This window comes from Apteryx rowi, unplaced genomic scaffold (assembly GCF_003343035.1).
Source record: "Apteryx rowi isolate R43461 unplaced genomic scaffold, aptRow1 scaffold_131, whole genome shotgun sequence".
Classification (NCBI taxonomy): Eukaryota; Metazoa; Chordata; class Aves; order Apterygiformes; family Apterygidae; genus Apteryx; species Apteryx rowi.
In genome coordinates this window covers 405,292-420,696 of record NW_020447542.1, presented here as the reverse complement: position 1 = coordinate 420,696, position 15,405 = coordinate 405,292, and the positions used below count along the sequence as shown (strand labels likewise).

Below are 15,405 nucleotides of genomic sequence, written 5' to 3'. Positions count from 1 at the left end.
AAAAAGCACGTAGCCATCCATGACAGCACTCCAGTCATGCGAGCTATCCCACCATGTCTCTGTAATGGTATGAGATCATGGCCCTGCGACCGCACACACGTCTCTAGTTCTTCCTGTTTGTTCCCCATGCTGCGTGCGTTGGTGTACAGGCATTTTAGAGAGGTGATCGAGCATGCAGGTTTCCCAGGAGGGATACAAGAGGGTCCTCCATAGCCACATCCCATGCGCACTTCCCTGGCTGCATTCACCTGCTGGAGGCATCCTGACTTGAGCTGTCTTTTGCCAGCTACCCTGGTACTATAACTCTCCCCTTCCCTCATCTTTCCTAGTTTAAACATCTTAATGGTCTTGAAAATATCTGTTTGTGTACTACTAGAAATACTTCTGGTATACCGCTCATTAGGCAGAAAGTTGGTTTCTCACGTTGACACCATATAAACTCTCCCTGCCTTCCTTCAGTAGGCTTTCTAGCTGCTTTAGCATGTGCTGCTGTTTTGTTTTTTTTTTTTCTTTTTTCTTTTTTGGTAACAATTCTTTGCTTTCTGGCAGTCTGTTCAGATGTTAGGAAGACAGAAAGACAACAATCAGAAACACCTCCCCTCCCCACCCCCCCGCTGTTAATTTTATGCATGTATTCAGTGTCACGCTAATAATTCTTTCATGTTCTGTGGATGAAAGTTTTAGAAACAAAATCTCAGTAGTTCATTCCATGGATCCAAACTTCAGCTTTCTTTATGAAATGGCATCTTTTTGGTTGAATAAGAACAACTGGTTCTGCTGCTGTCTCACTAGGTACTAGCTATTGTCTTCTTGGACAGGTGGACTCTGGGTACATGTAGTCAACACAAGCAGATGGAAGGCAGAGGCACTACCCTTGGAATTCCCCCTTTCTATCCCATGCAGTATTAATTAACCCTGTCATCATGCCACTATTTCCTTTTCCTTTAGATTTACTTCCCTTCAGCAGAAGCAGTAATTTGCTATGCTTGTGAATGGAATAAGCTGCTCTGGGGTGAGCAATTTATGCCTATTGTATAGCTTTAAAAATTGCTTTCATTCCTTATCTGTCAATAGTGATGACAGATTACTTTTTTTAAACGTTAGTGTTGTAAGTGACCCATCAGAAACCACAAGATGAACTAGAAATGTCAGATGCTTGTGTCAGGCATGTAGTAATAACATAGTGTATTCAGATATGGCTTCTCACACTGTCTATAACTAAGGCAGGATCTGTGCTAAGAAGGTTTACTGTCAGACCTACATCAGACAATTATGTGAAAAATCACACTGCCATGATGATACGTAATGATGATGATCTCTTCCTTGGTCTTAAGTACCTGGGGAAAGAAGATGTGTAGCTGGAACTTCCACTGCTAAAAGAATTTAATTTGAAGGCTAAATATCTGCTACAGGGCTTTCTGGTGCAGCAGTACTAGCAAAACATTGTAGAGTATTCTATTTCTAAGTTACAGGAAGATTTAAGATTTTGTTGGTCATCTGCCAAACAAAGATGTTCATATGCTAGGTTAGATTAACTGTGTGCGTATTTGTGGTGGGCTATATCCAGTGACCATAGCATTTTTAGTGCATGTTTTGTCTTCATGCTTCTTCCTTCCTGGTTCTTACCAGTCTAAAGGCAAGATTGTTTATAACCAAAACTAGATCAGTCCTCAGTAATTTCTCATCCACTCATAAGACTTCCGGCGGCAAAAATAAGGATATTAGCAGTGCCTGAAAGCATCTAAGTCAAGTTGACTGACTGTCAGCACTAGAAATTCAGGCCTGCAGATTATCTAATTAATATGCTACATTTCTGGCCAAACCTTTTTGATAAGGTAGCAAATGATAGCGTATAGAAGATCTTACTATAGAAGGTTAGTTATGGTAGATTTCTTTTAAAAAAATACTTAACTGGGGCCTTACAGTTTAAAGTATTGCCTGTGTTCATTAGATTGATTCTGCAGAAATACGCAAGGCAGGCAAGTATTACCAAGTGAAGTATCTCACACCAATGCACGGTTGAAAGAATATTCTTTTTTTGTGTTTTCTAGCTTGGTGTTTCACTTGGCACTTTGGGGGCTATACCAGCGGCAGCATTGGATCCTAACATTACGGCACTTGGAGAAATACCACAGCCACCAATTATGGGTAATGTGGACCCATCCAAAATTGATGAGATCAGGAGAACAGTCTATGTTGGAAACTTGAATTCACAGGTAGCTTGCTTTTGTTTTATACCGGAAATATTAATGTAGAACTTAAGAACTATAATTTATGAGTTGTAATCTTAAGAATTTTCCCTAGTTGATGACAGTGGGAACTGAAACAAAAAAATACTGGTGTTATTTTGAATTCTGAATGCTGCTGCACCAGTCAGATCAAACCAGACCGTGGAATTAATTCTAGCAGGATGCTGGGAATTCAAGAAACATGCTTATGATTCTGTGTGCTGATCAAATGTCCAACTGGGAAGTGTTAGCTGAGCAATGCCTCAGAAGCCACGAGATTGTGGTAGCTGCCCCTTACAACTCTCTACTATTGCTTAAGTATAGTAAGAAGGAATTCATCTTCTGAAGTATAAGGAATTGGCTGTGGCAGAAGGATAGCAATTTGTCTTAGTGAAAGTAGCAAAACTAGCATAAGCAGCCTTGTGTTTCTACGAAAGGAAAGCTTTAATATGACAGCCATTATTGATTAAGGGTTCGTTGAAAAACTATTTGCTCTTGACTGATGGCAATATAAATATTTGATTTTTGGAGTTTATTTGACTGTTGAAGAAGCTACTAGAGTATTAAGAAGAGTGCTATTGATCCCGATAAAATAAAACTAATTGGAAAATAGTAGAACCACAGAGAAAAGCAAAGCTTTGTAATATTGTTTCAGTGTGTTATTGTATTGATCAAAACCACAGTCAGTAGCAGAAATAGCTTTGATATAGGTACATGAGGAAATTCCTCATCAGTTACTTCCAATGAGTTATGTGAAAAGTACAAAATCCTGTGCAAGTGCATTTATAATCTAAATGTAGGACTTTAGGACTTGTGGTTACACTATTTTAAATCATGGTATACTTTTTAGATTGCTGGAATAAAAAATAGTATGTCTTTCTTAAAGTGTGGTGTTACCAAATTCATGTTGCCTGTGTAATAGTGGTGAAATCTCCTTCCAAAATCTGTAGCTTTTAGATTACCTGATACGTTGGATAAGTGGTTTTGATTATGTATTTTACTTCAGCTGAACTCTTTGACTCTTTTTAGACTACAACAGCAGATCAGCTGCTTGAATTCTTTAAGCAAGTTGGAGAAGTCAAATTTGTGCGAATGGCAGGTGATGAGACACAGCCAACACGATTTGCTTTCGTGGAATTTGCAGACCAAAATTCTGTTCCTCGAGCTCTTGCCTTTAATGGAGTTATGTTTGGAGATAGGCCGTTGAAGTAAGAAATTAATTATCCGTATAAATATTGAATGTGAGATTTCTTAATATCCTTACGCGTTTATGACACTGATCTGCAGGAAACCATGATGAACTTTTTTTAGTATAAAGACTTCCGATTAGCAAACTATATCACTTTTGTAAACTCCAATTTCAAGATTGAAAATAACTTTCTCTATAAAGAATATGGTATAAAGTAAAGTATATCTATATTTAATCATGGGGTAGCGACAGTAGATAACAGTGACGGAATCTGCAAAGTCCTTCATTCTAATTAAGCTTTAAATATGATGGGTATGTGATTAGTWGGCCTTAATGTACAGATTTGATCTGTACTACAGAAATAGATTTCTAGATTCCTACTAGAAAATATTTAAACCTATATTTGTATAAAATTACATAGGAATGGTGTGCAGCATGTACTTAAAATGTGGCAAGATTTGAAGGCAGTAAAAGCCAGACGTTTATATTTGAATACTTAGATAGAACAGTTGAGTGTTAGGAAGAAGTTCTTAGTCATAAGTGGAAGTTCATAAGTGGACGTTAAGGTGTTTGCTTTCTTACTTGGTTTTCATTTTCCCTCTTCAAGTATTTGCAGATTAAAGCTTCCCCCCCCCTTTTGTTCCTTAATTTAGAATAAATCACTCCAATAATGCCATAGTGAAGCCTCCTGAGATGACGCCACAAGCTGCTGCCAAGGAACTTGAAGAAGTGATGAAGAGAGTAAGGGAAGCCCAGTCTTTCATATCTGCTGCTATTGAGCCAGGTAGGTTTATTATGTTCACTACTTAGCAAGCACGTTCTGTGTGTGTCTTGGCACGCACTTTTAAGAGCAGTTTCAAACACAGGAGAAGGATACTAAAAGGTGTACAATATGTTTGATAAAAATGTAAATAATCAAAATTGTCTTTATGCAACAATGCAGTGGAATACGGTTTACTTTTTATTTCATTGTGTCTTATTTTCAGATATTTGCTCACTGAATGCATTCAAAAATAAGAAGTCAACGCTAAACCAAATAATACTTAATATTGGTGCTTTTTAAGTTCAAAGTACTTTACAAACATTTAAAAGAAATTGCTTTATGTTTTGTTTTGTTCTCCTCTAGCACACATTAAAGCCATAGTTTTATGATCAGAGGGAGCTAGCATGCTGCTAAAAGCAGCAATGTTATGCTTTCCTTATCTTCACCAGGTTAATTTTGTCCCTGTGCTACACACTTTTTTTTCATGCTGGCTCAAGACTATGTGCATCCTCATAGCAAATGGAATCAGAGAATGAATCTGTGTTAAAACTTCACATAGTTTAATGGACTTTTTTCACCCAGATTGGTTCCCTGATCCCTGTAAACATTGAAATGTCAGGTCAAGGAGGAAGGTGTTGGCGGGTTGAGAGGTTAGACCGCCATGTTAGTGCTGATTTATGCTGACTTAAACTGATTGCAAAACCACAGCATAAAAAATTCTCAACTTGTTAAACTTGAAATTGAGATCATGCTTTTTCTTTCGATCAGTGAGATTTTATTGTTCTTATTAACAAACCTAGACTTTAACTTATGTAAGTTAGGTAGTTCTTTTTTTTAGAGTTGGAAGAAAAATAGCTCTAAACTTTCCTCAATGTTAAGCAGCAGAATAACAGTCTTCTGGCGTCTGAACCAAAGTCTGCCGAGGTCACTGGTAAGCTTTCCATTGACTTCATGGCCTTTGGATCAAACTTCACCCCCTTCTCTCCACCCCTTCCTCCCCCAAAAGAATGTTTCAGTGGTTGGAATATTTAAAAGTCTACAAAGTACTAAGTATTGTTTACATTTTATGCACATTTTCAAAATTACACCTTCTAAATTTACTCTATTCTTCTCAGGGTATTAAAAATAAAAAGCATTTATATTAAATAATATACCAAGAGGAGAACATGTTGTAATCTTGTTCATTGTGGCAGCAACATAAATCCCATTCCTAATAGAGCTAGCTGTTTATAATTATCTGGTTTATGTGTACTGCTGCAGGATGGCTGCACTCAACGAGTATATGCAATGACTTTCTTGGATGTTTCTGAAGGATATTTGCAAAGAAGGAAGATGTGCTGAGAGTAGGCCCCTTACACTATATGTGGTACATTCCACTTGTGCCAGATTGTTAACTGGGATCTTTAAATGTTCTGAGCTTACACTGCAAAGTGGTTTTTTCCTCTCAGAGTCTGGAAAGAGCAGTGAAAGAAAAGGCGGTCGATCTCGTTCCCATTCTCGTTCAGAATCCAGGTCTAGTTCAAAATCCCGATCTAGAAGGAAAAGATCACACTCAAAGCACAGGTAGGTATGTTTTTTCTTTTGAATGAAGAGATCGTGCTATTTCTCTTGCATGGTGGCATTTATTGAGATTTCTTATTTGGTTATGAGACCAGAATCACTGTGGAGAACACTAATTACTTACACTAACCAGATCAGAGTAACTAGGAGCTTTGTCTCTGAACAGATACTCTTTCCCTCAAAATGCTAAATGCATTCAGGATTATTTTTGGTTAAAACAAACTAGAAGGTACAATTTGTGCCATGTAGCATAACCTTATTTCATTTTGTGGCTTCTGTATTTTAAAAAGAAATAATTACCGGTTTTTTGTGGTTGGAGCATTTAGTTTACTGTTAACACCTGGAACAGATAGGTTGGCTGGTTTTGCTGGTAGGAAATTCCTGATGTCCTGAACTTCTAAACATCTAGTTAACAAATGCAGTGTTTCTATTTACTGTACTGTAAATGTAAATCTAATTTTTTTAGAACCTAAAAGAAAATGGTTTTGGAGACAGTTCTTGATTCTTCAGAGTTTATTTGCTTTGTTAAATTTGTTAAGTTCTGAGTAGTTCAGGCTTTGAACATGGGAGGAAAAAAAAGGCTGTATCACCCTTGAAGGTTATCCATTTACTCTTTTCTCAAGAATGAGTCTTGCTATGTGAATCTTAACAAATGCTTCATGAAATCACAGTTTGTAGTCTCTGAATGTGAGGAATGTCTCCTGAGCACTTAAATAGTCAATCTAAAGATATTTAACTACAACAAATAGCAAAAAAAAGAAACTCAGTAAAAACTCAGTATGTGATTGATAATTTACATTTTAAAAAGGTGAGTGTTGTCAGTATTGCAGTGACAGCTCTGTTACATCCTTGTCTTTTAGCCGGGCAGCTAGAATTCTTTTACATACAGAAGAGGTGGCCAGAGGGACACACCGTATCAGTAATATTACCAAAGAAATATGAACTAAGTGCAGGCTTTAGTTTTGTAATATTTGGACCCCTCAGTACATGTTATCTGTTGACAGCAAAACATTGGGTACTTTTTTAATGCTAGAAGAAGGATTTGGTCAATTCCTTATTTCATGCTTCTCTGCTCTTTCTCTAATTCAGGACATATTTGATAAACAATCTTTGTTTTGTGTAATACATAACATTGCAGTAATCTTCATATTATTTTGTATAGATGCAAACCAGATTGAGTTTTAGAAGATAAATTCGCATTTTTCCACTTCCAGAAACCCTATGCTTTAAACAGGTGTTGATAATTATGTTTTGGGGTGGGTTTTTGTTTGTTTTTGTCTTTTAAAGTATTTACTATTGCTACTGTCAGTTTTGAGTACATACTGAAAAAGGGCCACTCTGATTCATTGAGGCAACTTCACCCCTAAGAATAAACTTCCCTTATCACTTGCCTGTTTTAGTGGTTTATAATCCCCCTAAATCCTTTCATTTCCATTATATAAATTTTTATTCAAGAGCTTATTCTGACTAAATTAATTTGCTCTGTAAATAGTTTGTACTTCTGCATCACTTTGTGAAGCAAGCTGTAGGTAAAAATAATGGTTCGCTCTTGGTATATCTTACTCTGTCTGTGCATCTTGAGCTGCAGAAGACAGGTGGAGCTGGTATTTTGTGTATCTTCCTGTCCTTCAGGATTAATTGGGTAATAAACATGTCCTTTCTGTCTGTGGTAAGTTTAATATAATGGTACCTTGGCCTCTTGAACAAGGTCTCTTATGATGTGTCTTTTGAAACTTGGTATTCAAATTCAGCTTTTTATTATTTTTCTAGGGGTTATGATCCTCCCCAAATCAGGAATATTTGGGGAAAAAATACACTGGTTTTTAAAAAAATTTGTTTTCCTCATCAACTCTGAGTCTATACTATGTATGTTTATCAGAAGACTTTTAATAGATTTCTGCTGGAGTATTTCAACATTATTTGCATTCCTTATTTATCAGGTAGTAAACATTCATTCTTTTTTGAGAATTCTGATAATTTAGTTGAACGGGTTAAAGATAATTTGACTAAAGGCAAACCACAGATAGTGGTTTTTTTTAAATTGTGTTAAATTGTAAGGCTGGAGAACCAAGGAAAAAGAGGCCAGTAAAGCCATCTTTCTTCAGAAACAAAGACTTCAGTACGTGACTGGGCTTTGAGAAGAAAAAAATGTAATTAATTATTTTTACAAACTGCTAGAAATTGTTTATAGTAGATTCTATGCAGTGTAATTTATTAAGGAGGGTTATCCTAATATAATTTTAATTTACATTTTCTAGAATATTCATGAAGGTTATATAATTTTTTTAGTATTCTATGCTATGCTTTTGTGATAAAAATAAGTTTTATTTAAGTGGTGTAGTCTTGAAGGAGAGAGTGTGCACCTGGTAAAACTTCAAGTATAGACATTTGTGTAAAAGTTGGTAGGCAGTACAGTACTGAGCTGAAAACTGTGTATTTAATTTCCTTTGAGGCAATATTTATGTATTTTTTTTCCCCTCAGTTGACCTAATTTTTATGAAGTTTCAATATTCAAGTATTTTTCTTCTGATGTTGTTTATGTAGAAGTAGATCTGGCAATAGATCACTCTCAAGACACAAGGACAGACGGAGATCCAGAAGTCCCCTGAAAAAACGGTCTAGATCTAGAGAAAGGCGGAAATCAAGAAGTCGTTCTCGGTGAGTTTCCATTCCTAAGAAATGATATCATTCTTTTTATGAACAGTGTTTTTTTTTTTTTTTTTTAATCTTTTGATAGTTTGCAAATTCCTAGTAACATTACAGATCGATGGATCGTCTCAATTGAATTTTGACCATATAGTCTGCCTTTTGAGATAATTTGTTAGGTAGAATTTTATTCCTGTTTTTTGTTTCTGTGTATACATTAATGTTGGACTCTCAAGCAGTTCCAGCATACTTATGTGAGTGAACACTGTTGAATTAAGACCTGTTCGGTCAGCTGTCATTTTTCATGTGGGAGTCATTATTCTGCAGTCTATTTTACATGGGCACACTTCCTGTTAGGAAAGTATAAATTTACAAATTGCAGAGTTTGTCTCATTCCTGACAAAATGTAGAAAATCTGTGGATGTATAGTAACTTAACTGCAAAATGACGAAACACATTCTCTCAAAGTGTAATGACATCACTCAGATGATCATGGTTTATTTTGTTTTTGTCCCCCCTTCCCTAATTTGTTTTTCAAATTTTTCTTAGCTATTGAGCCTCTCCCTCATGGCAAACAGGAATGGAAGATTTAAATATTGCATAATTATTATTTTTTTAATTTGAGAGCCATATTTTCTGTTGAGAAGTTAGTGTATGTTATAGAAGTAAGTTCTAATTTTTGTTAGAAAATTCAAAGATGGATTTTTATTTGGCTTTTCACAGGGACAAGAAAAGGGACAAAGAAAAGGTCAAGGAAAAAGAAAAGACCAAAGAAAAGGAGAAAGAGAGAGACCGAGACAAGGAGAAGGAGAGAGACCGTGACAGAGATAAAGAAAGAGAGCGAGATAAAGAGAGAAACAGGGATAAGGACAAGGAGAAGGACAGGGATAAAGACAAAGAGAGAAACAAAGATCGAGACAGGGTCAGAGAGAAGGATAGGGAGAGAGACAGGGAAAAGGAGAAGGACAAAGATAGGGACAGGGACAAGGAAAGGGAAAAGGACAAAGATAGGGACAAGGAAAAAGATAGGGAAGAGGTAGACCAGAACAAAGAAAAAGAAGGAGATGCTGAGAAAGAGGGGGAGAAGGACAGAGAGAAGGTGAAGGACAAGGAGGGAGATAAGGACAAAGGAGGGGACAAAGAGAAGGACAGAGACAAGGAAAAGGAAAAAGATGGGGAGAAGGAGCGAGAAAGAGAAAAAGAAAGAGATGATAAAAAGAAGAAAGAGAAGAGATCCAAAACACCTCCAAGAAGCTATAGCTCTTCAAGAAGATCTCGTAGCTCCAGCAGGTTTGTTATTCAGAATTTTTGGCATGCTTGCTTTTTTTTTTTTTTTGACCTATTGGTACAGTGAGGCACTGTGACATACACACATCCTAGTTTTCATGCGTCAATATTAGTCTTACTTATTAATTCAGTTTGTATTTTTTCTGTTCTGCAGATTTCCCTATAAGACAAAATCTGTTGCAAAGAGTTCTGTATGATACCTGATGGCATATAGTTTCTTGTTGGGCTCCTGATGATTGCCTTTCACATAACTGCATACTGTAGTCCTTGAGGACAATAAGTAGCTGGTTCTTGTGCCCTTTCTCTGTGTTAGCGTCAGCCAAAAGTTTTGTGAATTGCAAAAGCTGGAATGCGCAATTGTAGCTTTTGTGCCGTATCTTGAAGTTTAGGTTTTAACTTCCCTATTTTTCTTTGATGTTTCTTCCCGTCTACTTTTCCTGTTCTATAAAGAGGTAGTAGGAAAGGTCATCTTATTTTTACATATATAGGGTCTGCATTTACACTGAGTGAAGCTTTACTTGATCCATTTTTGCTTTCTTTAACACATGCTTCAGTATGTTTGCAACCAGTTATTTAATGTTCAGGCTCCAGAATAGCAACTTCAGCAAATTCTATTTACCTATATAAAATAGCTGTTTAATTAAATATTGAGGGTTCTGATTTGCCTTTTTGGACTTGAGTGTGTTGTAGAATAATAAATATGCTTGTTGAGCTGGACAGTTAGGAAAATAATAAATATTAACTTATCCATATTGATTTTTTGACAACAGCCTGAGCCTAATTTTGTGCTGTTTGGTTCTAATCCAACAAGCACACTGGTTCATGTATTCAGGAGTTAAGTTTAAGTCATGCTGAACTGGGACTGCAGTGATCTTAAACTTCTAATGTTAAACTTTGAAGTTTGTTTTGTTCAAGTTATGCCTTTGTCTTAGTGTGGTTCCTCATTCAATTGGATTCTTTTCCTGATTGAAGAAACTGTTATTTAATATAATGTTACTGATTCCAGTGTGTTTCCATTGATACCAGATATAAATACAAGCATGTGAGGATAAATATAAAACTCAAATCTGAAAAGGGGGCAACTTTTCTCCTTAACTTTCCACTTCCCTTCTCTCCTTTCCCACCAAACTGAAACATACACAAAGCCTCTCGTGTCTTGCTTTGTACAAATCCTATATTGTTGGTGATACATGATGTTAATCTCCAGGAATATTTGTTTAGTCAGTTGTCATGTCAAATAATTTTAAGAGCTTTCTGGTTTTTATGCAGTTTGAGTTTATTGTTTTCCTAATTGTTGATCTTGAGTTTCTTGGTCCTGCAGAGAAAGGCGTAAAAGGAAGAGCAGAAGTCCCTCCAAGTCTCCTAAAACATCCAAAACAACAAAAAGAAAGTCTTCACGAACTCCATCTCCAAGAAGGTAGGTTTGATGTAAACATAAAAGTTACTGGGTAGTAAAGGTGGAAAAAGTTGTAATATTAGCATTGTTGAATGAACTGATTCAGTTCGTGTTTCTCCTGGATGTTTTTGTTATGCCAGCAGCTGCTTAATAATCGTCATTCACTTTTCTAAGGAAAAATTTAGTGTTTTTCAATAACAAGAAAAGGTGGATGCAGATACTGTATTGAAAACAGTTCGGGAAATATTTTCATTGGTTTACTGCATTTGCAGTAGTTGTCTTAGATGATTGCAGCTGGTTAGTATGATTAAGTTTTTTTAAAAAAAGCTTCATGGATTTGAGCTTTGGAATGCTTTAAACTAGAACATTTAAAATCTGTCAGTGATGCAAATTGCTTTGCTTCGAATCCATACAAGCCCTTCATCAGATGCAGTTTAGTTTGCTTTTTTCTTTGCAAACACCATGCATTTTGAACACTTGCGTTCTTTAGCTTTACTCAGTTAAAAAAAAAAACTTTCTTTCTTATGTTTGTTTGTTTATTTGTTTGTTTTGAAAAGACSCACTGATGAGAGAATAATTTGCAACTAAATGGCTTGAAGGTCGCTGAAACTTTGCTGAAAATTTCTGCACTGTGCAACTTACCGTATAGTGCACTTGAAATATGCATTGGTAGTAATTTGTTGTTTTAAATCAAACTTCTGATTTGAGTAAAAATTTTTTTAAGCAGGAACAAGAAGGAAAAAAAAAGAGAAAGGGATACAAATCATGAAAGAAGAGAAGGAGAACGCTCCACCTCCAAGAAGAAAAGTAGCAAAGAGAAGGAGGGAAAGGAAAAATCTGACAAAAGCACCACTACTTTGAAGGTAAGCTCTGTGATCAAGTGATATGCAAAGTGGAGTGTTATAAGTAGAGTGATTATTGGAATTCCTTCCTTTTTTTCCTTTTCCTTCCTCCCCTTTTTTTTCCTCCTCCCTCTCCTCTTTTTTCCTTTTTCTTCCCTTCCCCCCCCCCTTTTTTTTCCTTTCTTTCTTTTCTCTACCAAATTATGTCCAGTTGAGACACTTGGTTTTAGCTCTTGCTATCAGGAGACATGAATCATTCTCCAAATGATGTTRGTAGGCCCATTCGATTACATTCCCTGTTTGAACCTTACTGGGCCTATAGGAACTTGTGTGAATAGGTTACAGAAACACTTTGTTTTGGTTTCTGTCTGTCTTTTTCTGTTCTATGCCGTATGTTAGGAGTTGGCTAGCTGCCTATCTGAAAGAGCAGACAGGAAGCAGATTGTGTAGCTAAGCAGCAGAATTCAGGGATAGCTTGGTTGTCAAGCTTAAAAAATTATTCTTATAAATTTTCATTCTGCAGTTCAGCCTCTCCCTGGCTGTTTTGGTCCTGGACTGCATGTAGGACTGTGCAGGAAGTAAAGCTGAAAGGGTAGATTTGGGGAAGAGAAGCATGGAACTTCCCCTTACAAAGTAGAAGTTGATGTGATTAAGAAAAGAAACATCTTCCAATTGCTTAATCTTAAAATTTGAAAAGCAGCCTGTCTTTGAAGAGTAGTTTCTGCTCATAATTATTCAACTTCTATAAAACAGCTGACTCAGGTAATTGTGTCTACTGGATGCTTCAGTAATTCTCTTACCCAAGAACTCTCTTAAAACCTTGTGGTTATCTGACCAAAAATACAAAAGAAAAAAAATTAATCCTGCTTTATTTAGCAAGCATAGTGAAGTCTTGATTTCTGGAGTTATTTCTCATAGGTTCCATGATACTGTTTGTTCTGTTTTATTTCAGTATTGATGATAAAGACATTGTAGATCCCTTTGAGGCAAAGATTTCTGGGGTGACTCGTTGTTCTAAGTGCCTAACTTCAGCCACTTCGAAAGAAAGCAAGCTTTTTAGAAACAAACAAAAAAGCTGACGTCTGTTTTAAAAAATTGCTGACACGAGATAGGCATATAGAAGTTGAGGCAATCAAAATATCAAGAGTTGCTTGCCAGTTATCTCCTGTGATTTCTTGGTAAAATGGTTTTATCTTTGGTAGGACAAAGATCACACTAAGGAGGATCCGAGTGCTGAAACTGACAAGGAAGTAGACAACAGAGAGATACAAAGGACAGACGAAGTCAAGCTACAGCAGAATGGGAACTGTCAACCAAATGAAGAAAACCTCTCAGTTAAAATGGAAGAGGTTTAAAGCAAAGAATGGACCTCTGACTCAACTAAGGAGTGAAATCCAAAGCTTTTTATTTCCCAGAATGAGGAAGAAAATGTCAAAGCAATCAACTTGGACATGTTGATAACGTACTAGTAGCTCTTCCAATTCTTGTGATAGCTTTGTTGTCCTCTTGCTGTAAGCAACAGAGCACGGACCAGTAGTTATACCATGAAAAGGCAGATGCCATCAGAACTATTCATCTCTGAAAATTCGTGCATTTCCGTGATGGCTGTACTTATTTGTAAAATGATTTATGTTAAGTTTTGCCACAAGCTGTTACAAATAAGTAGAAACTGAATGATGTAAACCTGTACTATCCAAAAAAGCTGAAGATATGCATTGAAGGTTGTTTAAAATATTGCTTGTTGATGAATTTTGTATTGTTTTACCTTGTGGGTTAAAAAAGAATCCACAAAAACTTCAACGTGTACTGTTTGATGTGCTTGGAAATGGTGCATAAATATACACACTTTCTTTTGTTGTAAATGACAACTATAGAAAAAGGGTTTTTAAACATAAACAGTTTTACAGTTCTTATGTTAAATGCCCACTGACTAGTACGTTTTTCATTTGCTGACTGCTTGAGATTTTGGGGTTTTATTATTTAAAATAATTTCTTACTAATATCCCTAAAATGAGTATTTCTTTTAAAGTATTTGAACAATGCATGCTATTTTTCTGTTCCTAAAAGGAACATTGCCATGTTATAGACAGTAGGTTAGCTTTAGAGGGTTATTTTGGGGTTGTTTGATTTTGTTGTTTCCTTTTGTCCTTCCAAAAGCGAGCACATCTGTATGATATTATCAGAACTTAGAGCTTCGTTTTGAGCCGTACTGCAGTGTGTCTGTTCAGCTGCAAATAGTACAGGTGCCATTATGAAAATAAATTTTCTCATTTGTTTAAAAAAAAATATGGGAGCACAAGCAGAAGCTTTAGTGCCTTCTTAAAATGTGGTATTTTCTAGAAATGTATATGTGCTATTACTCATTTTCAGCTAAATCGTACAGGATCTCTATTGCTATTTTGCCACCACCATACTGTAGATAAGAATGCAAGTGGTATGTCAGAGCAGTTGTTTGATTCACTTGTTAAAATACTAAAGCTCCATTTTTACTTTTATTTTTTAGAAGAGGTTTATAGATGAAAGCAAAAATGCATTTTTGGGACCACCACTGTACAAAAGTAGTAGCTGAATACAAAGCATTCTCTTATCACCTACATCAAAGACAGCCCTTTAAACACTTAATCTACATTTGGATGGCCTTAATTGTTAACCTCTCCATCATTTTCTCTTATACCTGTTGGGTAATATAAAAGGAATTGTATGCAAAGCTTGGAGGGAGAAGTAGTTTGGAAAAAAAGATTATCTAATTTACACAGGAGTTATATGGTAGAGATTCTTTTTTCATTCTTTGGGGAGAAAACATGTTAGAAGAGAATGACACAAAGCAAATATTTTGTCAAGTAAAAACATGGCTTGTGCTCTCTGAACTAACTTCATTAGTTTCATCATTGTGACATTTCTTAAGTCATACCTTTAAAGTTTACTTATACCTAAAATCAAGTAGATTATTTTTAATACAACTTAATACAATCAAATGACTTAATTGCCTTACCTCATGGGAAGAGTTATTTCTGCCAGTTTAAAAAAATTGAATAGCATATTAGCTACTTGCTTTCAATTTGATTTTTTTTTTTCCCTTTACATAGTTAGTTCTTATAAAAATGTAAACATATTACAGGGAATGAAAAATTGCCCAGTTCATAAGGTGATGAAACCCAGTTTGATTGTGAAGCTGCTTAATCACTCTTCATTTTTGATAGGATTTAATGTTTCTTGCCACTGTGTACATTTAAGACTATAGAAAATGCTTTACCATGTAAAGTATAGACAGTCATTTTTGTGATGTTTAAGCCACATGCTGTTGGCTGGTAAACAGCTTATTCTGATAAAAGAATGACAAATCTGTATGCTTATAGAAAGACTGTGAAGGATTGTGTCTTGCAACAACAGCTGTCTTATTTATGATGTGTAAGTAGCATAGAGCAAAGAGATTGTTTGTATACTTGTTATCTTTGGTACCATTTCACTAATAAAATTAAGTATTTTAGAGGGAA

At 35.8% G+C, this 15,405-nt stretch overlaps 1 protein-coding gene across 5 annotated transcripts in view; it reads left to right on the top strand.

Annotated features, from left to right (window-relative positions):
- The window catches only part of SREK1 (splicing regulatory glutamic acid and lysine rich protein 1), a 31,421-nt gene extending 16,016 nt beyond the window's left edge, over positions 1–15,405 (top strand). For 4 of the 5 annotated variants that reach the window (XM_026056396.1, XM_026056400.1, XM_026056398.1 and 1 more), the window contains 9 exons: positions 2,052–2,216; positions 3,258–3,436; positions 4,071–4,201; positions 5,629–5,743; positions 8,285–8,398; positions 9,110–9,676; positions 10,995–11,090; positions 11,794–11,932; positions 13,114–15,405. In XM_026056396.1, the coding sequence (XP_025912181.1) occupies positions 2,052–2,216; positions 3,258–3,436; positions 4,071–4,201; positions 5,629–5,743; positions 8,285–8,398; positions 9,110–9,676; positions 10,995–11,090; positions 11,794–11,932; positions 13,114–13,266 (1,659 nt within the window). In that variant the 3' untranslated portion in view covers positions 13,267–15,405. The remainder of the gene's footprint in view (positions 1–2,051; positions 2,217–3,257; positions 3,437–4,070; positions 4,202–5,628; positions 5,744–8,284; positions 8,399–9,109; positions 9,677–10,994; positions 11,091–11,793; positions 11,933–13,113) is intronic. The other variant, XM_026056397.1, reaches the window with a different exon arrangement.